General features: G+C 41.8%; 1 protein-coding gene across 5 annotated transcripts in view; it reads left to right on the top strand.

Moving 5' to 3' along the window:
- The window catches only part of abca2 (ATP-binding cassette, sub-family A (ABC1), member 2), a 460895-nt gene that overhangs the window by 133907 nt on the left and 306875 nt on the right, over positions 1-20113 (top strand). For all 5 annotated transcript variants that reach the window (XM_043719911.1, XM_043719914.1, XM_043719915.1 and 2 more), the window contains one exon: positions 18242-18346. In XM_043719911.1, the coding sequence (XP_043575846.1) occupies positions 18242-18346 (105 nt within the window). The remainder of the gene's footprint in view (positions 1-18241; positions 18347-20113) is intronic.

Below are 20113 nucleotides of genomic sequence, written 5' to 3' on the forward strand. Positions count from 1 at the left end.
TTTCAGATCCTTTTAGTACCTCCATCCAGACCATCTTAGTAATCTGTACCTATTTTAGATCCCTGAATACACTGTCTGAAAGTAAAATAAGACTTGCATTCCTGTAATGCCTTCCATGATTTTTGGGTGTATGAAAATGCTTTATAGGCAGCCAAGTACTTTTTTGAAGTTAGGAGAAAGTGAGGACTGCAGATGCTGGAGCTCAGAGTCGAAAAGTGTGGTGCTGGAAAAGCACAGCAGGTCAGGCAGCATCAGAGGAGCAGGTGAATCAACATTTTGGGCATAAGCCCTTCATCAGAAATGTCTTACGCCCGAAACATTGATTCTCCTGCTCCTCGGATACTGTCTGACCTGCTGTGCTTTTCCAGCACCACACTTTTGGACTTTTTTAAAGTTACTGTGTTGTGGACCAGACCAAACCCCCTCAAAACTTATCAGGAGATAGGATAGACTTACACTTGCCTTTAAATAAGATAAAAGTTAAAGGTGTTGCATTCCAGATGCAGTTCGATTGGTCAAACTAAAAGGTTGTAAATAAAACACACTTTATTTTTACACCACAGTTAAAATGCAAATGAAGAAAAGAGTTTGCTTAACGTTAACTCTATCAACATACTTAACACAACAGTATATTATTTAAATACTACTCATCAATTGTTCCAAAAAGCAGCATCCCCTAAATACATACTTGACCAAAGGTAAATTCAGCAAAACAGATTGGCTCATGTGCTATCTGCTATCTAGGAGAAAGGAAAACTGAAAGCATGAATCTAGCAACAGAGCGACAACTCCAGCTTTTTGCAGCATCAGAGAGACAGCTGTGTCCAGCAGCTTCAGCTCCAACGCCCCAACTTCAACAACTGAAAACCCTGGGTCAGTGTGAACCGAACATCATCAACCCATGCTTCTCTTGATTACTTTTGTTTAAAAACAAAACCCCAAAGGTATTTACTCTGCTTTCCATGGAGCAAACACCTTGGAACCAGATGCAAACACCTCTCTTCAACAGAACAAATCCCTCTTAAAGGCATGTTATGTCACAACTGTTGTAATGATGGGAAAGCAGCAGTGAGCCTGCATTTGGTAAACTGCCAGATATGATGGTGAAGCGATCACCTGCTAATCTGTATTTTGTGTCATTGATTGAGGGATAACTATTCGCTGGGACATCTGGAGTAACTCACCTGCTCCCCTTAAAAAGTGTGAGAAAATATTTTGCATTTACCTGTGCAGGTAGAGGGAGCCTCAGTTGAAAGTCTTCTCTGAAAGACATGATCTCTGACAGAGCATTACTCCCTCAGTGCTGCATCACACTGTCAGTCTTGTTGTTTTTCTGTTCCCAAGCCCTGGAGTGGGATATGAATCCAGAACTTTGTGAATCAGAGGCCAGTCTGCTACCAACTGATGTACTCGATTCCTCTTTCACACCCAGTATTAAAATTTAGCAACTACATCGTTGTTCTGCTCACACCTTTTTTCAAAACCTTGCTGTTCAACCAGGCTTCTGGACCCAAAGCACAAACAACAGTACAGCGCAGGAACAGGCCCTTCGGCCCTCCAAGCCTGTGCCGACACATTTTGCCCTTCCAGACTAAAACCGTTGTCGCTTACAGGATCCATATCCCTCTATTCCCTTCCTAGCCATGTATTTATCCATGTGCTTCTTGATTGCTGCTGTTGTGTCTGCTTCCAACACCTCCTCTGGCAGCGCGTTCCCAGCACGCACCAATCTTTGTGTGAAACACATAACTCGCACATCTCTTTTAAACTTCCTCCTGCACCTTGAACCTGTTTCTCTAGTAATTGACCCCTCCACCCTGGGAATAAGCCTCATACTTTCCACTCCATGCCATTCACAATCTTATAAACCTCTATCAGGTTGCCCTTCAACCTCCTGTGTTCGAGTAAAAACAAACCCAGTCTATCCAACCTTTCTTCATTGTTAAAATCCCCGATGCCAGGCAAAATCCTGATCAACCTTTCCTTACCCTCTTGAAAGCATCCACATCCTTCTGGTAGTGTGGTGACCAGAACTGTGTGCAATTTTCCAAGTGCAGCCTAACTAAAGTTTTATAAAGCTGCAGCATAACTTGTCTATCCTTATACTCAATGCCCCTTCCAATGAAGACAAGCATGCCGTAAGCCTTTTTTACTCCCTTATCTACCTGCACTGCCACCTTCAGTGATCTGTGGGCCTGTACACCCAGATCCCTCTGCATAGGTTCACTTGGTTGATTCTGAGGTTGAGGGGTCGGCTTCTGAGGAGAGACTGAATAGACTGGGATTATATTCATTGGAATTTAGAAGAATGAGGGGGATCTTATAGAAACATATAAAAATTATGAAGGGAATAGATAAGATAGAAGTAGAGAGGATGTTTCCACTGACAGGTGCAACAGGGCACAGCCTCCAAATTAATAGGGAACAGACTTAGGACTGAATTCAGGAGGAAGGCCTTCACCAGGGGATTCTGAATCTATGGAATTTCCTGCCCAGTGAAGTAGTTGAGGTGTCCTCAGCAAATGTCTTTAAAGCTAAGAGAATTTTTGAACAGTGAAAGAATTAAGGATTATGGTGAGTGAGTGGGTAAGTGGAGCAATGGCCACAAAAACATCAGCCATGATCTTATTGAATGGTGGAGGAGGCTCGAAGGGCCAGATGGCCTACTCCTGCTCCTAGTTCTTATGCTCTTATATGAATACTCATAAGGGTTCTGCTATTCACTGTATAACTTCCCCCTGTACTTGACCTTCCAGAATGCATCACCTCACATTTGTCCGGATTAAACTCCATCTGCTGTTGTTCTGCCATTGTCTCCAACTGATCTATATCCTATTGTATCCTCTGATAATCCTCCTCACTATCCAGAGCTCCACCACTCTTTGTATCATCCACAAACCTACTAATTAGACCAGCTACGTCTTCCTCCGAATCATTTACGTAGACCACAAACATAGGTCCCAGCACCGATACACGTCACAATCCTCCTTTCCAGAAAAGCATCCCTCTGTCTGCTATGACTAAGCCAGTTCTGTCTCCATCTTGCCAGCTCATTCCTGATACCATATGACTTCACCTTTTGTACCAGTCTGCCATGAGGAACCTTGTCACAGACTTTACTGAAGTTCATGTAGACAACATCAACTGCTTTTCCCTCATCAGTCATCTTCGTCACCTCCTCAGTAAAACTCAATCAAGTGAGTGAGGCACGACCTCCCCTGCATGAAACCATGCTGTCTATCGCTAAAACATCCATTTACTTCAAAATGCTTTGAGATCTAGTCCCTGAGAATCTTTTCTATTAATTTCTCTACCACCAATGTGAGGTTCCCAGTCCTGTAATTTCCAGGATTATCCCTGCTGCCCTTCTTAAACAATGGGACAACATTGGCTATTCTCCAGTCCTCTGGGATCTCACCTGTGGCCAAAGAGTACACAAAGATGTCTGTCAGTGCTCCAGCAATTTGTTCTCAATATTCTGGGATAGATCCCATCAGGACCTGGGGACTTACCTATCCTAATACTTTTTAAGACACTCAGCACCTTTTCCTTTTTAATAGCAACTTGGCTTAGAAATTCCACACTCCCTTCCCTGAAATCAGTCTCCATCAATTCCTCCTCTTTGGTGAATACCGATACAAAGTATTTGTTTAAGATCTCACCTACCACTTCTAAGTCCACAGAAACATGACCTCCTTTGTTCTTGATTGGAACCACCCTTTCCCTGGTTACCCTCTTGATTTTTATATATGTGTAAAATGCATTGGGATTCTCGTTAATCCTGTTTGTTAACGACTTTTCATGATCCGTTTTAACCCTTCTAATTTCTTGCTAAAGTTCTGTTCGACCATGGCTATATACTTCAAGGGCTTTGTCAGTTCCCATCCTTCTAGATCTTACATATGCTTCCTTTCTCTTTTTGATCAAGGTCATCCCTGGTCATCCAAGCTTCACGTAATTTGCCATACCCATCCTTCACTCTTGCGGGAATGTGCCTCTCCTGAACTCTTATCATCTGCCTTTTGAAATATTCCCACACGTCCAATGTGGATTTACCCTCCAACAGCCGCCTCCAATCAACACTCTTCACTTCCTGCATAATAGAGTTGTAGTTTGTCTTTTCCTAGTTTAACACCTTCCCCCGAGGACTGCTGTTGTCCCTAACCATGAGCAATTTAAAACTCCAGTATTATGGTCACTACTCCCGTAACGCTTCCCCGCTGAAACTTCACTCACCTGGCCGGGCTCATTTCCTAAAACCAGGTCCAGTATAACCCCTTTCCTGGTTGGATTGATTACATACTGTGTCAAGAAACCCTCCTGAATGGTGCTTACAAATTCTGCTCCATCCAAGCCCATAGCATGAAGTGAGTCCTAGTCAATACTGGGGAAGTTAAAATCACCCATCACAACAATCCGGTTGTTTTTACACCTTTCTAAAATCTGTCTACATATTCTGTCCTCTATTTCCCACTGGCTGTTGGGAGGCCTGTAGTATATCCCTAGCATTGTGATTTCACCTCACCTATTCCTGAGTTCTACCCATCTTGCTTCGCTACATGAGTCCTCTGATATATCCTCCCTCAGGACAGCAGTGAGATACTCCTTTCCCAGTAATGCAGCTCCCGCACCCCTTTAGCCTCCCTTTTCATCACACCTGAAACCTCAAAATCGTGCGACATTTAGCTGCCGGTCTGATCCCTCTTTCAGCGAAGTCTCTGTAATTGCAATAATGTCTTAGTTCCAAGTACTAACCAGTGCTCTGAGTTCATCTACCTCGTCAATTATACTTCTTGCATTGAAACACATCTATTTCAGACCACCTCCCCTGCTCTTTTCAACAGCAGTTTACTGTTTGTTCTTAGTCATGTTTGCCCTGGTTTCTACTTCTCCCCCAGTTTCTGCATGACTGCCCTACCCTATAGGGGTTTCCATATCCCCTGCCACACCAGCTTAAACCCTCCCTAACCAGTCTACCAGGTACCCGGCCAAGGACATCAGTCCCAGATCCTTTTGGTACAGGTCCCATCTCCGCCAGAACTGGCCCCAGTGAATCATGAATCTGAAACCCTCTGTCTCACACCATCTTTGCAGCCATGTGTGTTCATCCTATATATCTTGCTGAATCTACTCTGACTAGCTCGTGGCACAAATAGTTATCCTGAGATAACTACTTTTGAGGTCCTACATTTCAACGTTCTTCCTAGTTCCCTATATTCTGCTTTTAGGACCTCAACCCCTTTCCTTAACCTTTCTCGTTAGTACCAGCGTGTACCACGACCACTGGCTGTTCAATCTTCCATTCCAAAATGTCCTGTAACTGCTCCGAGTCCAAATCCTAACAGCAAGGAGGCAATACACCATCCTGGATTCTGTTTTGCCGCCGCAGAAATGCGTATCTATTCCCCTTATGATTGATCTGCCAAGTTAGCTTCTTCCTTTGTTCCTCTCAGCCACCCTGTTGGAGGATCACTATTTGGACCTCAATGTCAAACAAGCTAACATGCCTTTCAGTATGTGACAGGGTTTGCAAGGGTTCAGATTGTTTCCTGAATTGCAGGTTGTAGTGTAGTTGGGGTCTTTGACGTATTTCATTATTCTCTGCTCCTTTTGTGATATTCAGTGTTGTTAAAAAGGAAGCTAAAGTATTCTAATGTAAATGGTATTTATTCAAGAGCTGGAAATATCTGAAACTACTTTAGATATTCTACTGTTGTGCATAATGCAAACACAGCTTTTATTGGGGATGGGAATTAGACTGAATCAAGTGATATAGCTCTTTATCCATTAGTGGTAATAGACATTAGTGATAATCCCACCAGTGATAACACAGGTATGAAGATAATAATGTTTTGTTCCAATGAATGGTGAGGGACATGCTCAAAATCCCCTTCATATTACTTGAAGTAATTGCTGGGTTGAGACACAATTTATTTGTTTATTTCCCAGGAGTGGGAACTGTGGTTGATTATACAAAACTATGCTTTCAGATTTAAGAATTTGCTTAACTTACCAAATAATTGTACTGAAACCATTTAAGTTTTCATGACCTTGCATTGGTACTTTTCAGTACTTGCATTGAACAGAAATAACTTCAGTGCAGAATGGTTACCTAAAAAATTGTTTTCACTCTTGGTCTTCACTGGTGATTCTAACAGAACAAATGATGACTGTCGAAGGGGGTTGAATGCAAACTAACCAATTTCGGAAGTGCAGGTTTATTGAGCTTTTCCAGCACTTACAGCTCAGATACACCAGCTGCCACTTGGCAGGAGAAAGCCATGATTAGTTCTTATCCAAATCCCCAGCACGATCTGATGCTACTTCATCTACAGCAGCAGGGATTATTACTGTCTCCAATTGACAAGGTCATCAGCACAACTCAATTATAGTTCTTTGATGTTTCTCTCCCTCATGTGTGCACACAGGCACAAATACATACACCTGCGCACACACAAATACATACACGCAACACTCCGATTCACACAGGCACGCACAGACAAATGCATATACTTAGGCGCGTACACACAAGCATGTGTTAACTTTGTTTCAGTGATGTCATATATAGAACAGTTGCATAGTCTATCCAGATCCATGGTTCCAACATTCAAAGCATCCCATTTCAGATGGATCAATGATGATGTTCAGCCTTCTATGTTATAATATAATGTTGTGATCGTAATAAGTGAGCATGGGAAAGAGTTTAAATAATGGTATCAAGCAAACGAGCATTTACTTATGAGCAGTATGGTGGCTCAGTGGTTAGCACTGCTGACTCACAGTTCGATTCCAGCCTCGGGAACTGTCTGTGCGGAGTTTGCACATTCTCCCTGTGTCTGCGTGGGTTACCTCCGGGTACTCCATTGTCCAAAGGTGTGCAGGTTAGGTAGATTGCTATGCTAAGTTGCTCAGTGTCCAGGGATGTGCAGACTAGATGGGCTAGAAATGGGAATTGCAGGGTTACACAGAAAGGGTAGGGGAGTGTGTCTGAGTGGGATGCTCTTTGGAAGGTCAGTGGAGACTCGATGGGATGAATGACCCCTTTTTACACTATGATTCTATGATTATGGACATCAATAAGATGTGTGACTGCTTCTCACTGTAGAACCTGTCCGTCTTTGGCAGGAGTCTGAAGGAAGCAGAGCATGGCATTGGGAGAACAGTATATGGTAATGGAGAAGGTGGAGTATAGCATGGATAGATTAGTGGGAGTGCGGGAAGAGGAGGAGCATAATACAGTGGAGGGAGGATGGTCAGGTTTAGGGAGCAGAGAGAAAGCATTGCTGCTTTGCTTGACCGTGGTGCTCCAGCCAGTTGTTCATCTGTCAGACTATCTCTGGCCCATGCCCATGTAAAGTCTCAACTAAAAGCAAAATACTGCAGATACTGAAAACCTGAAATCTGGAGAAACTCCGATCTGGCAGCATCTGTGGAGAGACAAACCAAGACAATGCGTTGAGTCTGGCATGACACTTCTGAAGAAGTGTAAGCCCTCTTTGAACTCCAAAGTGTCTGCAGACCCTGGTTTGAGAATCACTCTTTTCACACCTTTCTGCTATCTCCAGCATATGTACCAGCTTGATGGCACAATTAATATGATAATATGTGTTGCAAATGTACATGAGAAGAAGGGGAGAGAAAACAGTCTCATCAATGAACATCCACTCCACTGGATGGTGTGATACCACCTACCAAGACCCCTTCACAATACCAGTCCTGCTCACCTTTGAAGAGATAACCAAGAAGCAGAAAAGAACATTTTTGAACATGTTCTGGAAACACAAGGGAGCTTTCTCCTATTTCGCAAGGCAGTCTGGTAAACTCAATCCTGTGGGCGCAGCTGTAAGCGAAATAAGCAGGAAAGTAATGGAAGCATTTACAGGACTATTTATTTTCAATTTCATTGCATGCTTCTAGTTATTAACAATGAAAAACATTGAAGATGAGAAAAAGATGCATTGTGAAGTCTGTTTGGAGACAGATCATGTGATGCAACCTTTGGATATGCTCATCCAGAGGTAGCAACCTGACCTTTGAATTTACTTTTGAATGTGTCAGCTTTTGTTTGTATAGAGATCTTGTTTGTTCCAGATCTGACTGGCTGACTGATTATGGACCTTTTTTAGATCTTTTTCCACCAAAGTGCAGCACAGGAACAGGCCCTTCGGCCCACCAAGGCTGCGCCAACACATGAGGGAGTTGTTACCTTTTATGTATGGAAGCTGACATGATTGCAGTAACATGCTGCCAACTCATTAATTCTGCCCCCAGTTATCAAAGGATGTACAGCCAGAATTTATGTGAATGTTGCTGGCACTGTGTCTCAATTCCTGGCCTCCAACCAGACTCTTTGGTTGAATGTTTTACAAACATTTGTGCCTTTCCGATTTTGAAAATTCAACAGCACTCAACCCAGAATCTACCATTGAACATTCACTTTTCATTTCAAATACATCTTTTTGGTATTTTACTGAGTTTCAAGTCTTAGTGATTTTTGAGAAGATTTGTAGTTCAGGTTGATGACCAGTATGCAAGTTAGCTCACTGAGCTTGAAGGTTAATTTTCAGACGTTTCATCACCGTACTAGGTAACATCATTAGTGAGAGTCTCTGGTGAAGTGCTGGTGCTATGTCCCACCTCTCTATTTATAGGTCTTAGTTTCTTAAGGTGGGTGATGTAATTTCTGGTTCTTTTTTTTTTCCAAGGGAAGGTAGACAGGATCTAAATCTGTGTGTATTGATGGAGTTCTGGTTAGAATGCCATGCCTCTAAGAACACCAACTGGCCACCAGAAGACACAACTCATTATCACTAGTTTCTGTACATTCAGACAAAGAAGAGCACCACTTTGACTGGGACAACACACTCATCCTAGGACAGGCAAAACAAAGACATGCATGAGAATTCTAAGGGGCATGGCATTCTAACCAGAACTCCATCAGTAAACACATCGATTTAGATCATATCTACCTTCCCTTTTGGAAAAAAAAAAGAACTGGAAATGACATCATCCACCTTAAGAAACCAAGACCTTAGAGAGGCGGCCATACCAACAGCACTTCACCGGAAATTCTCACTGACTATGTTACATAGTATAGTGACAAAACGTCTGAAACCTAACCTTCCAGCTCAGTGAGAGTTTCAAGTCTCTTCAAAATAAATAGTACTCATTTTGTTGCTAAGCTGATCCTAATAACCAGGAGATGTAGATTTAAATTTAGATTTAGAGCTCAGAAGGTCGTAGCTCTGTTGTGCTCATATCCATTCACAAATGTAAGAAGCAAAACTCATTACCAACAGCTCAGCAAGTGAAATAAATCCAGTTATAGTTTTTAATTTGCCATGTTTAATTGAATAATACTTTGAATCTGCTTATTTCCATTGTGACCTTCTCCTATTGCTTCCACACTTCTGTTTCTTGTAACTTCTGACCATGAATCCCTTATTTGTTTTGTTACTTTGATTGGGTAGAGTGAGTAGAATTGAATTGCCCAATCCTGTGAATATAAGCAGAGCACTTCTCAATATTAATTGGCTGTTTTATGAGCTCATTCTTTAACTTATCAAATTAGCTAGGACTGGTCTTCTTGTTTTGAATTGTTGCAGAAGTGTTCATTTTATCTCTGTTAATTCTAAAATACTGTCAAAAATTAATAAAAATAATTAACAGTAAAAGGCTGAGCATGGAGCTCAAGGGGGAAAATAATCTTAACTTTACCCATGGCCTGAAATGGTGGTAAAGGCAGAAACTCTGATAACATTTTGGAGGGTCCTTGAATGTGCTCATTTGAAGTGCATGGAGCAAGAGTTGGAAAGTGGAAGCCGGTTGGCTACTTACTTGCTAGCACAGACAAAATGGGTGGAATGGCCTCCTTTCATGCTGTAAGTTCATATAATTAGACCATACTTGATGCGGCATGAATGAAATCCAGGCAAATTGTGTAGCCCCTGCATTTAAAAAAAATGGTCCTGCATATTGAACTCATTTTGTCAAAGTTGAAATTAGTTGGGTTTCCGTTATATACTTGCCAATGATTTGCTGACATTGCAGTTCTGACGTGAAGTAAGTGCCCAACTGAATTCACGAGGAGTGGATACGACCAATTCACCATGACTAGATGATAAAGTTAGAAATGAGGAAATGCCAAAGACATAACAATACACCGAGCACGAAAAATCAGGAACACCTAACAAAACAAAGAAGTGAAAAGCTCACATTGCCGCAATTCCCTTTTTAAAACCAAACACAAGAGAGTACTGGAGAAACTCAGCAGGTCTGACAACATTTGTGGAGGGAGAAACAGAGTTAATGTTTCGGTATAACTCTTTGGGATTGAAACCTGTGAGAAAATGGGTATTTTTATGATGCAAACGCATATAATGCTGGAGAAACTCAGCAGGTCTGGCAGCATCTATAGAGCGAGAAGCAAAGTGAATCTTTTGTGCCTGTGGACATTTATTAATTCTGCTTCTCAACACTGTTCTGAAGAAGGGTCACTCTCAGTTTTGTTAATTCTGATTTCCACAGATGCTGTCCAGACCTGCTGAGTTTTTCCAGCAATTTCTGTTTTTGTTTCTGCTTTCCAGCATTCATTGACAAACAAGACAAGGATGTGGGGAAGATGGGAAAGAGAGAATGCGGTCAGTTTCTGAAGATAGGGAGTTCAATGTTGAGACCATTAGGTTGTAAAGGTCCCTCAGCAGAAATCGAGGTGTTGTTCCTTGAGCTTGTGTTGTGCTTCATTGGAACACTGCAGCAGGCCCACCACAGAAACGTTGGAGCAAGTGGGAACCAACTGAGAGGTTGGGGTCATTCCTGCGGACTTCCCTTCTTAAATGCTTTAGTTGCTAAGTTAGTTTCTGCTTACAACTGGAATCCAGGTTGTTCTGCAATAATGGGTTTTTTTGTTAACGCGAATTAGCTGTAACGCAATTGGGGACGCTGTTTCTAAAGCGCGAACTTTTAACACGTGTGTTGGCTGTAATGCGATTACATCGCCAACTCTTGAAGCGCTGTTTCTAAAGCATGATTTTTCTATAAAGTGAGGTTGAATAAGAATGTAACCTCATCACGTTATAGAAGAACTACCTGTATGTAGCGTAATGAAGTCTAAAATGCACAAAAAATACAAATAACTGCCAGGATGAAACAATTTCTGTGTCCAGATGAGATTTTCTGTCACAGGTTTGCACATCCCTCTGGGACCTGCGCCTCCTGTGAATGGGGCTTCCCAGTCCTGTCACTGTTCACTGAGTACGTGCAGTGCAGTGGCAGGATTATAGCTCCCTACGGTGTACTCACAACTCCAAAGAATCTTTTATGTAATTGACTGATTATTAGTAATGGTGACAAATGTCTTGTTTTTAACATCCCACTTCCTCATTCTCTACCCATCCTTACAAGTGGAAGTCACTCAGGTCGAAGTCAGAAAGACCAGTCGGCGGACAGTGAAAGTAACTGGGTTACAATAAAATAATTTAACTCCATTTTAAATAACCTAATGAGGAAATAAAAGCAGATCACGTTATTGTTTATTTAACTACAGTGTGGCATGTTGTTCAAATCAATAATTGCAATTTAAAATGGTTTTGATTTTTACATTGTGTAATGCATTCTAAGAGTTGTAATTATTTTGTTTAAAATGCCCTCAGAACACGAAAGCAATGAACAAAAATGCCTTTAATGCTCACAGTCTACATTCTGTATTATTTAAATATGAAGGGAAGTTCCTAATAAAGATTAGAATTGTACATTTTTATTTAACCAATGTCTTTAACTAATTCCCAATAAGATTGGTTTGGGTTTTGGCCATGAAGGGAGAAGTAAAGTAGATTAATCTTGTTAGTTTTTTTTTAGGCAATTTCATCTCAACCTACACTCTTAAACTATATTGCATGCAGACATTGCTTTATTCCTGTAAGGGACTTGAATTTATTTACTCTCTATTTGGAAAGGTTGATATCTAGACAATAAACCAAGAAAAAACATAATACTCTGAGGGGATCAACACTTGCTAATTCTGCTCAAAACCTTCTAATTCTACACTCAGCCTCCTCTTAGCTGCAAAATTTCTGAAACACTCAGCAATGCCATTGAAAATGTTGTAATTCAAGTCTTGTATGAGCACTCGGACTTGCTGTTGTTTATTATTGTTTCTCCATATTACGTGTACAATCCTCACACTATTTTTACTTGTTTTAAATGATCTGACACCTATACCTTTTAAATAATGAAAAGTGCTTGTATTAAAAAATGAAACCTTACTTCTCAGGGGGGAGAAAATGTCTTTATTCAACTGGTAGTACAGTGCTATCACCCTGCTGTCAACACGCCAATGCTAACTATTCCCATACAGTGAGCTGTTTCTTCACAATTCTGGCCAATTTAGTCTCTCCTGGTAATTATGCAGAGATCAAGGTCCAACTGAACTCTTTAGTGTGAGGCTAGAGTGGGCACTGGCACGCAAAACTTGCTTGGTAATTGCATTGCTCCATAATTATTATAAGTGTGTGATTCATAGGGAATAACATGGAACTTTGTGTTTGATTACTGAAGTACAATGAAACTGAACAATGAACTGTTATTTATTTGAAAGCCTCAAATGTAACCTTCTAACTAAATGTTGAACATTGTGTGGTCACTGATTTTATTTGTACAGTCAGGGAATAATTTGATTGTATTAAGAGTTGTTAAGTATCCTGCCATTTCATCCTTAATTATGGCCTCTCACACTACCTGTGGGCAGAAAGAGGGTGGATGGTCCTGGACCAGCAATTGAGTGAGAAGGTATGAGGCATGTGGAGAGCAGACCGTTTGCTTAAGAGGGTAGTGTGTAGAGAGAAGCTCACCTGCTGCTTGTGATTCACGTGCACTGGGCTATTTCACCCAGCAGCTGATATCTCCATTTAGCTTCAGGATTTTGCAAGCCCTTGGAAATCTCCAGGCGCTGTCAACTTCAAATCCTGCTCCCAATTGCACAGCGGGAGCCTGCTTTAAATAGTACAGAAGGGTCTTAGAGGTTTTACGGCACAGAAAGAGACCCTTCAGCCCATTGTTTCTCTGCTGGTCATCAAACATCTATCTCCTCTAATTCCATTTTCCGGAGTCAAAAATCGTGGTGTTGGAAAAAGCACAGCAGGTCAGGCAGCATCCCAGGAGCAGGAGAGTCAACATTTCAACTGTGAAACCTTCATCAGGAATGTGGGGGCCGGGGGAAGGCGACTGAGAGATAAATAGGGGAGTGGGGTTACGGGGAAAGGCAGGTGGGGGGGTGATTGTGATAGGTCATTAGAGAGGTTGGGGCAGATAGGTGGGAAGGAAGATGGACAGGTAAGACAGCTCAAGAGGGCGGTGCTGAGTTGGAGGATTGGATCTAGGATAAGGGGGAGAAGGGGAGACGAGGAAACTGGTGAAGTCTGTGTTGATGCTGTGTGGGTGAAGGGTCCTGAGGTCAGAATGTGGATGGCTTTGATTTGGAGGTGGAGGAGACCCAGGACTTGCGTGTCCCTTAGGGAGTTTTCCAGCACTTGGCCCATAGCCTTGAATGCTATGGCATTTCAAATATTCACCTAAATAGCTCTTAAAAAGTCTTGAGGATTCCACCTCTATCACCCATTTTAGGCAGTGAGTTCCAGATACCCGCCACTCTGTGTGAAAATATGTTTCCTCAATTCATGTTCCTTATCTTAAAACTGTTATTGTTATTGACCCCTGTACTAAGGGGAAACATTTCTCCTTATCTCCCCTGTCACTACTGCGCACCCCAAACCCCGCCATCTTTCTCTACTCTAAGAGAAACAACTCCAGTCTCTCTGATCTCTCTCCATAGTCAAATTGCTCAATCCCAAGCAATATCCTGGTGAATCTCTTTTGTACCCCTCTCTCTAACCCTATTCTTCTGATAGTGTGGTGATCTATATTGCACAAACTACTCCAACTGTGGCCTAAGTAATGTACAGTTCCATCATGAGCTCCTTGCTTTTGTAGTCAATGTCTTGACTATTAAAAGCAAGCTTCCCATCTGTCGTCTTCGCCACCTTATCTCGCTGTCCTACTGTCTTCACGGATCATTGGACATAAATACCTCTGATCTTCTGTACTTCCGAAGGTTCCTCCATTCATCCTGTACTCCCTTGTCGTCTTAGTCCTCCCTTGTCGTCTTAGTCCTCCCAAAATGAATCACCTCACACTTTTTAGCATTAAATTCTATTTGCGCTGTCTCGCCCATCGGATCAGCCTGTCTGTATCGCCCTGTGCTCTAAGGTTTTCATTCTCACTATTTGCCACACCACCACTTTTACTGTTAGCTGTGTACCTAACGATCATACCTCTTACACTCGTGTCTTGATCATTAATATATGCAACAAGCAGCAAGAGACCCAACACCGAGTATTGTGGTACGCCTCTGGATGCAGCAGTTCAGTACGCAATAACATCAGCCTCTGCTTTCTGCCGCTTAGCCAATTTTGGATTCCAGTTGCCCAGATCCCATGTGATCTTAGCTTCCTCGGTAGTCTATGATGTAAGACCTTGTCAAAGACTGAGTGAAGTCCAAATTGACCACATCAACTGCACGAACCTAATCTACACACCTAGTCACTCCTTGGAAAAACTCAAATCTGTTTGACATGATTTCCTTCTTACAGTGAGGTGATGCGTCACTCTAGAGTGGGACCCTGAAATTTGCATGGCACACAGCCACAAAACCGAGGTAGCTGCTTCAGCAGTAGGATGAGGTTACCTTGCCCTAGACTTTATTGTTAACCCTATTCACCACCCAGCACTCCTACTCCTCTCCTGACTGCTGGGTCATTTCAATTTCACCCAAAAATATATCATTAGGGTCAGGGGAGCCTTTTATGTCACTCCTGCACGATCAGATCATTGCTGAACGTAAAACACATTTGGATGCTTTAGCTTATACAACAACAGAAATTCACATTTGTATAGCTTCTTTAAATGGATAAACATTCCAAGTTGCTTCACACAAAAACGTTATGAAACAAAAAACTTATAATTCACAGAGATGGGCTAGATGCTCCAAATCTGGCAGAAAAATTAATTGCTCCATAATTTTGATATTGAATTTCCCCTTTTTCTTCTGCTGGTAATACACAGTTGACCATGATGGTACCTCCAATGATAATCTGTCACTGTTACTTCCCATGTTCCTCATTTAAGAGCCCACATGGTAGAGGTCAGCAGCTGCCTGAGTATTGGGCTTCAAAATCCCAGCCCAATCCTCTCCGAATCGGAAAACAGTCACAGTACTGTCTGAGGCCGTTTGACCTATCGTGACTCCTCTGCTGTTTCGAACGTTTTGGCCAGAATAAACCTTCTGCTTTTTTCCCGTAGCCATGTATATTGATGGTCATTGAGAAACATTGCTGCCTTCAGCTCATTTCCAGACGGTGCATTCTATCCCCTAACTGCATCTTTTCCTCACTTTGCATTGGCTTCTGAACATTTTAAAATTGTGCCCTTCGGTCCTTCATCCTTTCACAATCCTGTCAGTGCATCTCATTTACATTCCTCGCTGAGGGTCACTGAATAGTCTGTTGAAGGGTAATTGAAATATGGAACTCTATCCTGCAAAAGGCTGTGGATTCAGGAACAAATGGAGCTTTCAAGAATGAGCCAGCGAGAATTTTTGCTCGGTCCAGATCAGCCATGATCTTACTGAATCATGGAGCTGGTTCCAGGGGCTCAAGAATTCCAGCAGTGCATACTCTGATTTTTGTATTCAACATAAAGATTAAACAAAACTCCAGTTGATATCACTGATGCAAGCAATTAGGACTGCATTAAAGATTTGGTTTGAAGTAATTAACTCTTTAAAGTACCAAAGATGAAACTGTAGCCTGATAGCCACCTATTTCTCTCCATCTTCACTTCTCTCTCAGTACTGTTTCTTAATGTGAGAGAACAGGTAGAAGTTGATATGCTTGCCTCAATTGGTCTGTGATTGAGTATAGGATTTGGAACATCATGTTGCAGCTGTACAAGATATTGGTTAAGCCAATTTTGAATACTGCATTCAATTTTGGTCTCCCTGCTATAGGAAAAATGTGAAACTTGAAAGGGTTCAGAAAAGGTTTTTCAAGGATGTTGCTGGTGTTGGAGGATTTGAGCAATAGGGAGAGACTGAATAGGCTGGGACTATTTTCTCTGGAATGTTGGAGACTGATGGGTGATCTTACAGAGTTTTATAAAAATTCTGAGGAGCATGGATAGGGTGAATAGCCAAGGTCTTTTCCCAGGGTAGGAGAGCGCAAAACTAGAGCGCCTTGGTTTAAGGTGAGAGGGCAAAGATTTAAAGGGGACTTAAAGAATAACCTTTTCATGCAGAGAATGGTGCGTGTGTGGAATGAGCTACCTCTGGAAGTGGTGGGAGTGGGGACAACTATGATATTTAAAAAGCGTCTGGATGGGTACATGAATAGGAAGGACTGAGGGGGATATGGGCCAAATGCTGGCAAATGGGACTAGATTAATTTCGGATATCTGGTCAGCATGGACAAGTTGGACCAAAGGGTCTGTTTTGTTGCTAGACGTGTCTGTAACTCTATAACTGCACCAAGGTTTTCAATGCTAAGTTGAAAGCAAATTTGTAAATATGTAGAATTGGCTTACAGTGGCTCACCACCCCACCCCCCCACCAACTGCTAATTCTTTCCCATCTTTTTGGCAATGGAATAAAGGTCAGTGTCTTTCATGAGTGCAGTCTCGATATTGAGTTACGTTAGGAACCATCAACACAAATCCCGTTCTTCCATCCCTGTAGAATGGGATTTTGGCTGAAACCATTTACATCAGAAGTCCGATTGTCCCAGCATGCAGCAAGGCTAGAAGTCCCTGCATTAGGTTTGACAGGGCAAGGTGTTTGTTGCTGTGTTTTCCCAGCAATATTTGTTTTTGCTACAATCAGTTCTGAACAAGGGTCGCTGGGCCTGAAACATTAACTCTGCTTTCTTTCCACAGATGCTGCCAGATCTGTTGAATTTTCACAGCAATTTCTGTTTTTGTAGTTGATGAAGGTGTTTGTTTTATTGCTAGATGTAGCCGATAGTAACTGCTGTTTCTGAAGCACCTTTTAGAATGTAGACAAGTCAGAATGATGTAAGCTCCCTCAACATATGACTTGCATTTAGAAAGTGCCTTTCTCAATCTCAGGGCTGCACTTCTGTAGGTCAATCACTGTGGTATTTTAGGAAACATAGTAGCAAAATGCTCTCAAAATACTGCAGTGTGATGATAACCAAGCGGTCTGGTGTGGTGTTGATGAAAGATTAAATGATTGGCCTGGATTCCGAGAAATTGCCCAACTCATCTTTTGCACTTATGCTCTGGGAGTTTTTGTAACCACCTGAGAGGTTCAGTAGAGTCTAGATTTATCATCTCATCTCGCAGGGGCATGTCTGACAGTGCAGCACTCCCACTCTGTACACAGCAGGGTTGACTGTGCTTCAAGGCTTCAGGTAAAATTCTAATAACCACCTTGAGACTTAAGCTCTTCATCTAGTTGATGTCTCCTCTAGAATTGTGTTCTCACTGAATTCTTCGTTGACAGACAGATGTTGGATGTGGTTGATGGTAGTATTGTGCACACTGATCTGGTGCTCATGAGTGTTTCAAAATGTTCCAACTGGTACTTCAGGACCGACTTCTCATTGGTGTATTGGGTCTTGCCATCAGCACTCTAATGGTTCTGAATTTGAGATCCATAGACAGATTTTAGTGCTGCATAGAATTTCCTTATGTCACTGGTATTACCTTTGTGTACACATATGAAAAGATTCAAGAACAACTTCTTCCTCGCTGTTATCAGAACTGACCTCTCAAATGTTAACTCTAATCTCTCTAGCTCGCTCGCTCTCTTGGTCACAGCCTCTCTCTGCACCTTCTCTGCAGCTGTAACACTGTATTCTGCACTCTGTTCTGTGACCCTGATACACCTTGTATGATATGATCTGCCTGTATAACACATGGGAAAAACACCACTTTTCACTATACCTCGGTACATGTGATGACAATCAACCAATTGGGATTACTAAGTTGTTTTTCCTGCACAGATTGTGAATCCACCGAATAAATCACAAGAATGCATTGTGCTCAATGTGTGACTGACTGTATTAACTATGCATAGAACTAAGACTAATAATGATGAGCATTGTGAAAATCCATTGAAGACTGGTGAATAATTTTGTCTAATAGTTAATTCAGTTGCCGTCTTGTTTTCCAGGTTTTCCGCCTTTGCTTTGGATCATATCCTTCTGCGGTGGATAGTGGGCTGGATATTGAAAGCTGGGATGCATTCAATGCTGGAGAGAAACTATTACAGATCGAGGTAAGGGGAACTTCAGTTTGCATTCAAGGGCATATTAGTGGGAGAATGAAGGCAAATTCCTCCCCCTGTTTGAAGTTGCAGGTATTAGAGATTCTGCAGACGATGAAACAACAATTGTTGAAGCCAAGTCCGCCCTGCTTCTTGAGGATTTACATACTGCTTGATGTAATTATCACAACTTCCCATATCACAACTGTGGCCAACAGTCAGTGACATGGCATTTGTGAATGATATTTGAGGTCGTGAGTTGTGTAGTACATTCAGGTGAGGTGTTTGAAATGAGAGCTGTACTGTAGGAGGGTTAGCAGAAAGGAGGTTATCAAACTGTGCCACTTGTAGGATAACCAAGCCTGAACGTGTGAAGTTAGAAGCTGAAATGCCCAATTTTGGATTATATTAATTTGCAGCACTCAAGAAGTTGTGATATAAGTAAACTGTCTCCACCTCTTTATGTAGCATCCTCATTATTTGAGATATGGAGAGAAAATGCAATAAATATTCAACTGGTCTGGTGGCATCTATGAAGAGAGCAACAGAGGTAGTGATTTGAGTCTGCTATGGGAGTGAAGACCAGTATAAATGTCATGGACTGTGTGCTGTTGAAAAATAACAAAAGTAAAGGTCTGGGATAGGGCAGAGTGCAGGAGAGATTGAATAATGTTCTTCTTTCCTTTCCATATATAAAATCCATTGCATTTCCATATACATTCAGCTCTGAAGAAGGGTCATAGAACAATATAGCATGGAACAGACCCTTCAGTCGAACCAGTCCATACCAACCGTAATCCCAACCTAAACTAGTGCCACCTGCCTGCGCTTGGTTGTTATCCTTCCAAAGATTCCTTATTTGTGTACTGTACTGATGTCTTTTTAACACTGTAGCTGTATCTGAATCCATCACCTCTTCTGGAGGTTCGCACATGAAGCACTTCCTGTGTTTACAAAAAAAAATTGCTCCTCGTGTCTTGTTTAACTTTCTCTCCTGACCTGTTAAAAAATATGCCTCCTAGTCTTGAAATCCCCCACCCTAGGGATAAGACACCTATCATTCATCTTATCTATACCCCTCATGATTTTATAAACCTCTGATTAAACCTCTTATTTCTTTCTCCACAGATGTTGCCAAACCAGCTGAGTATTTCCACCACTTTCTGTAGTATCTTGCTTTTATCTCCTTGACTGAGGGCTGCTGGTCATGATTTGGGCTGTGCATCATTATTGGACTCATTGAGAAGTCAGGCTCCAATCATTTGGTGAGAGGATTGAACCGCATTGTTCAGCATCACACCCTGGCTGTTTCGCCAACTGAGTCCTGTCACTGGATTGCCCACTGGGTTTAGTTGAATAGTGTAATGTAGCAGCAAACTGTCATATTTGTAAACTAATGTTGGTGCACCGTGAATTGCTCCAACACCATCCTCCTTCATGTGTGGGATACAAATTCAAAGCAACGGAAAGCCTAAGAAAATAATTGGGTGTTATATAGAATTGCTTTAAAGTTAGGAAGAAAGGTTTGTGCAGGGTGAGTAGGAACAGATTGTCTTCAATTATATTAGAGTCTGGATTCATGGGATATTGATAGATTTAATCTGAGAAAAATCACTGTGTAACATTTAAGATATCTGTAGAAGAGATGAGAATCTAGTCTGATAGGTAATTTTTGATGTGCGAGAGGCTGATTGGCAGTCATTAATATTTGTCCCATTGCTGAGAGTGTGCTTGCACTAGTGATGACAAGACTTAACCTTTTGCAGCATGTTTAGGAAC

Source organism: Chiloscyllium plagiosum, chromosome 30 (assembly GCF_004010195.1).
Source record: "Chiloscyllium plagiosum isolate BGI_BamShark_2017 chromosome 30, ASM401019v2, whole genome shotgun sequence".
Classification (NCBI taxonomy): Eukaryota; Metazoa; Chordata; class Chondrichthyes; order Orectolobiformes; family Hemiscylliidae; genus Chiloscyllium; species Chiloscyllium plagiosum.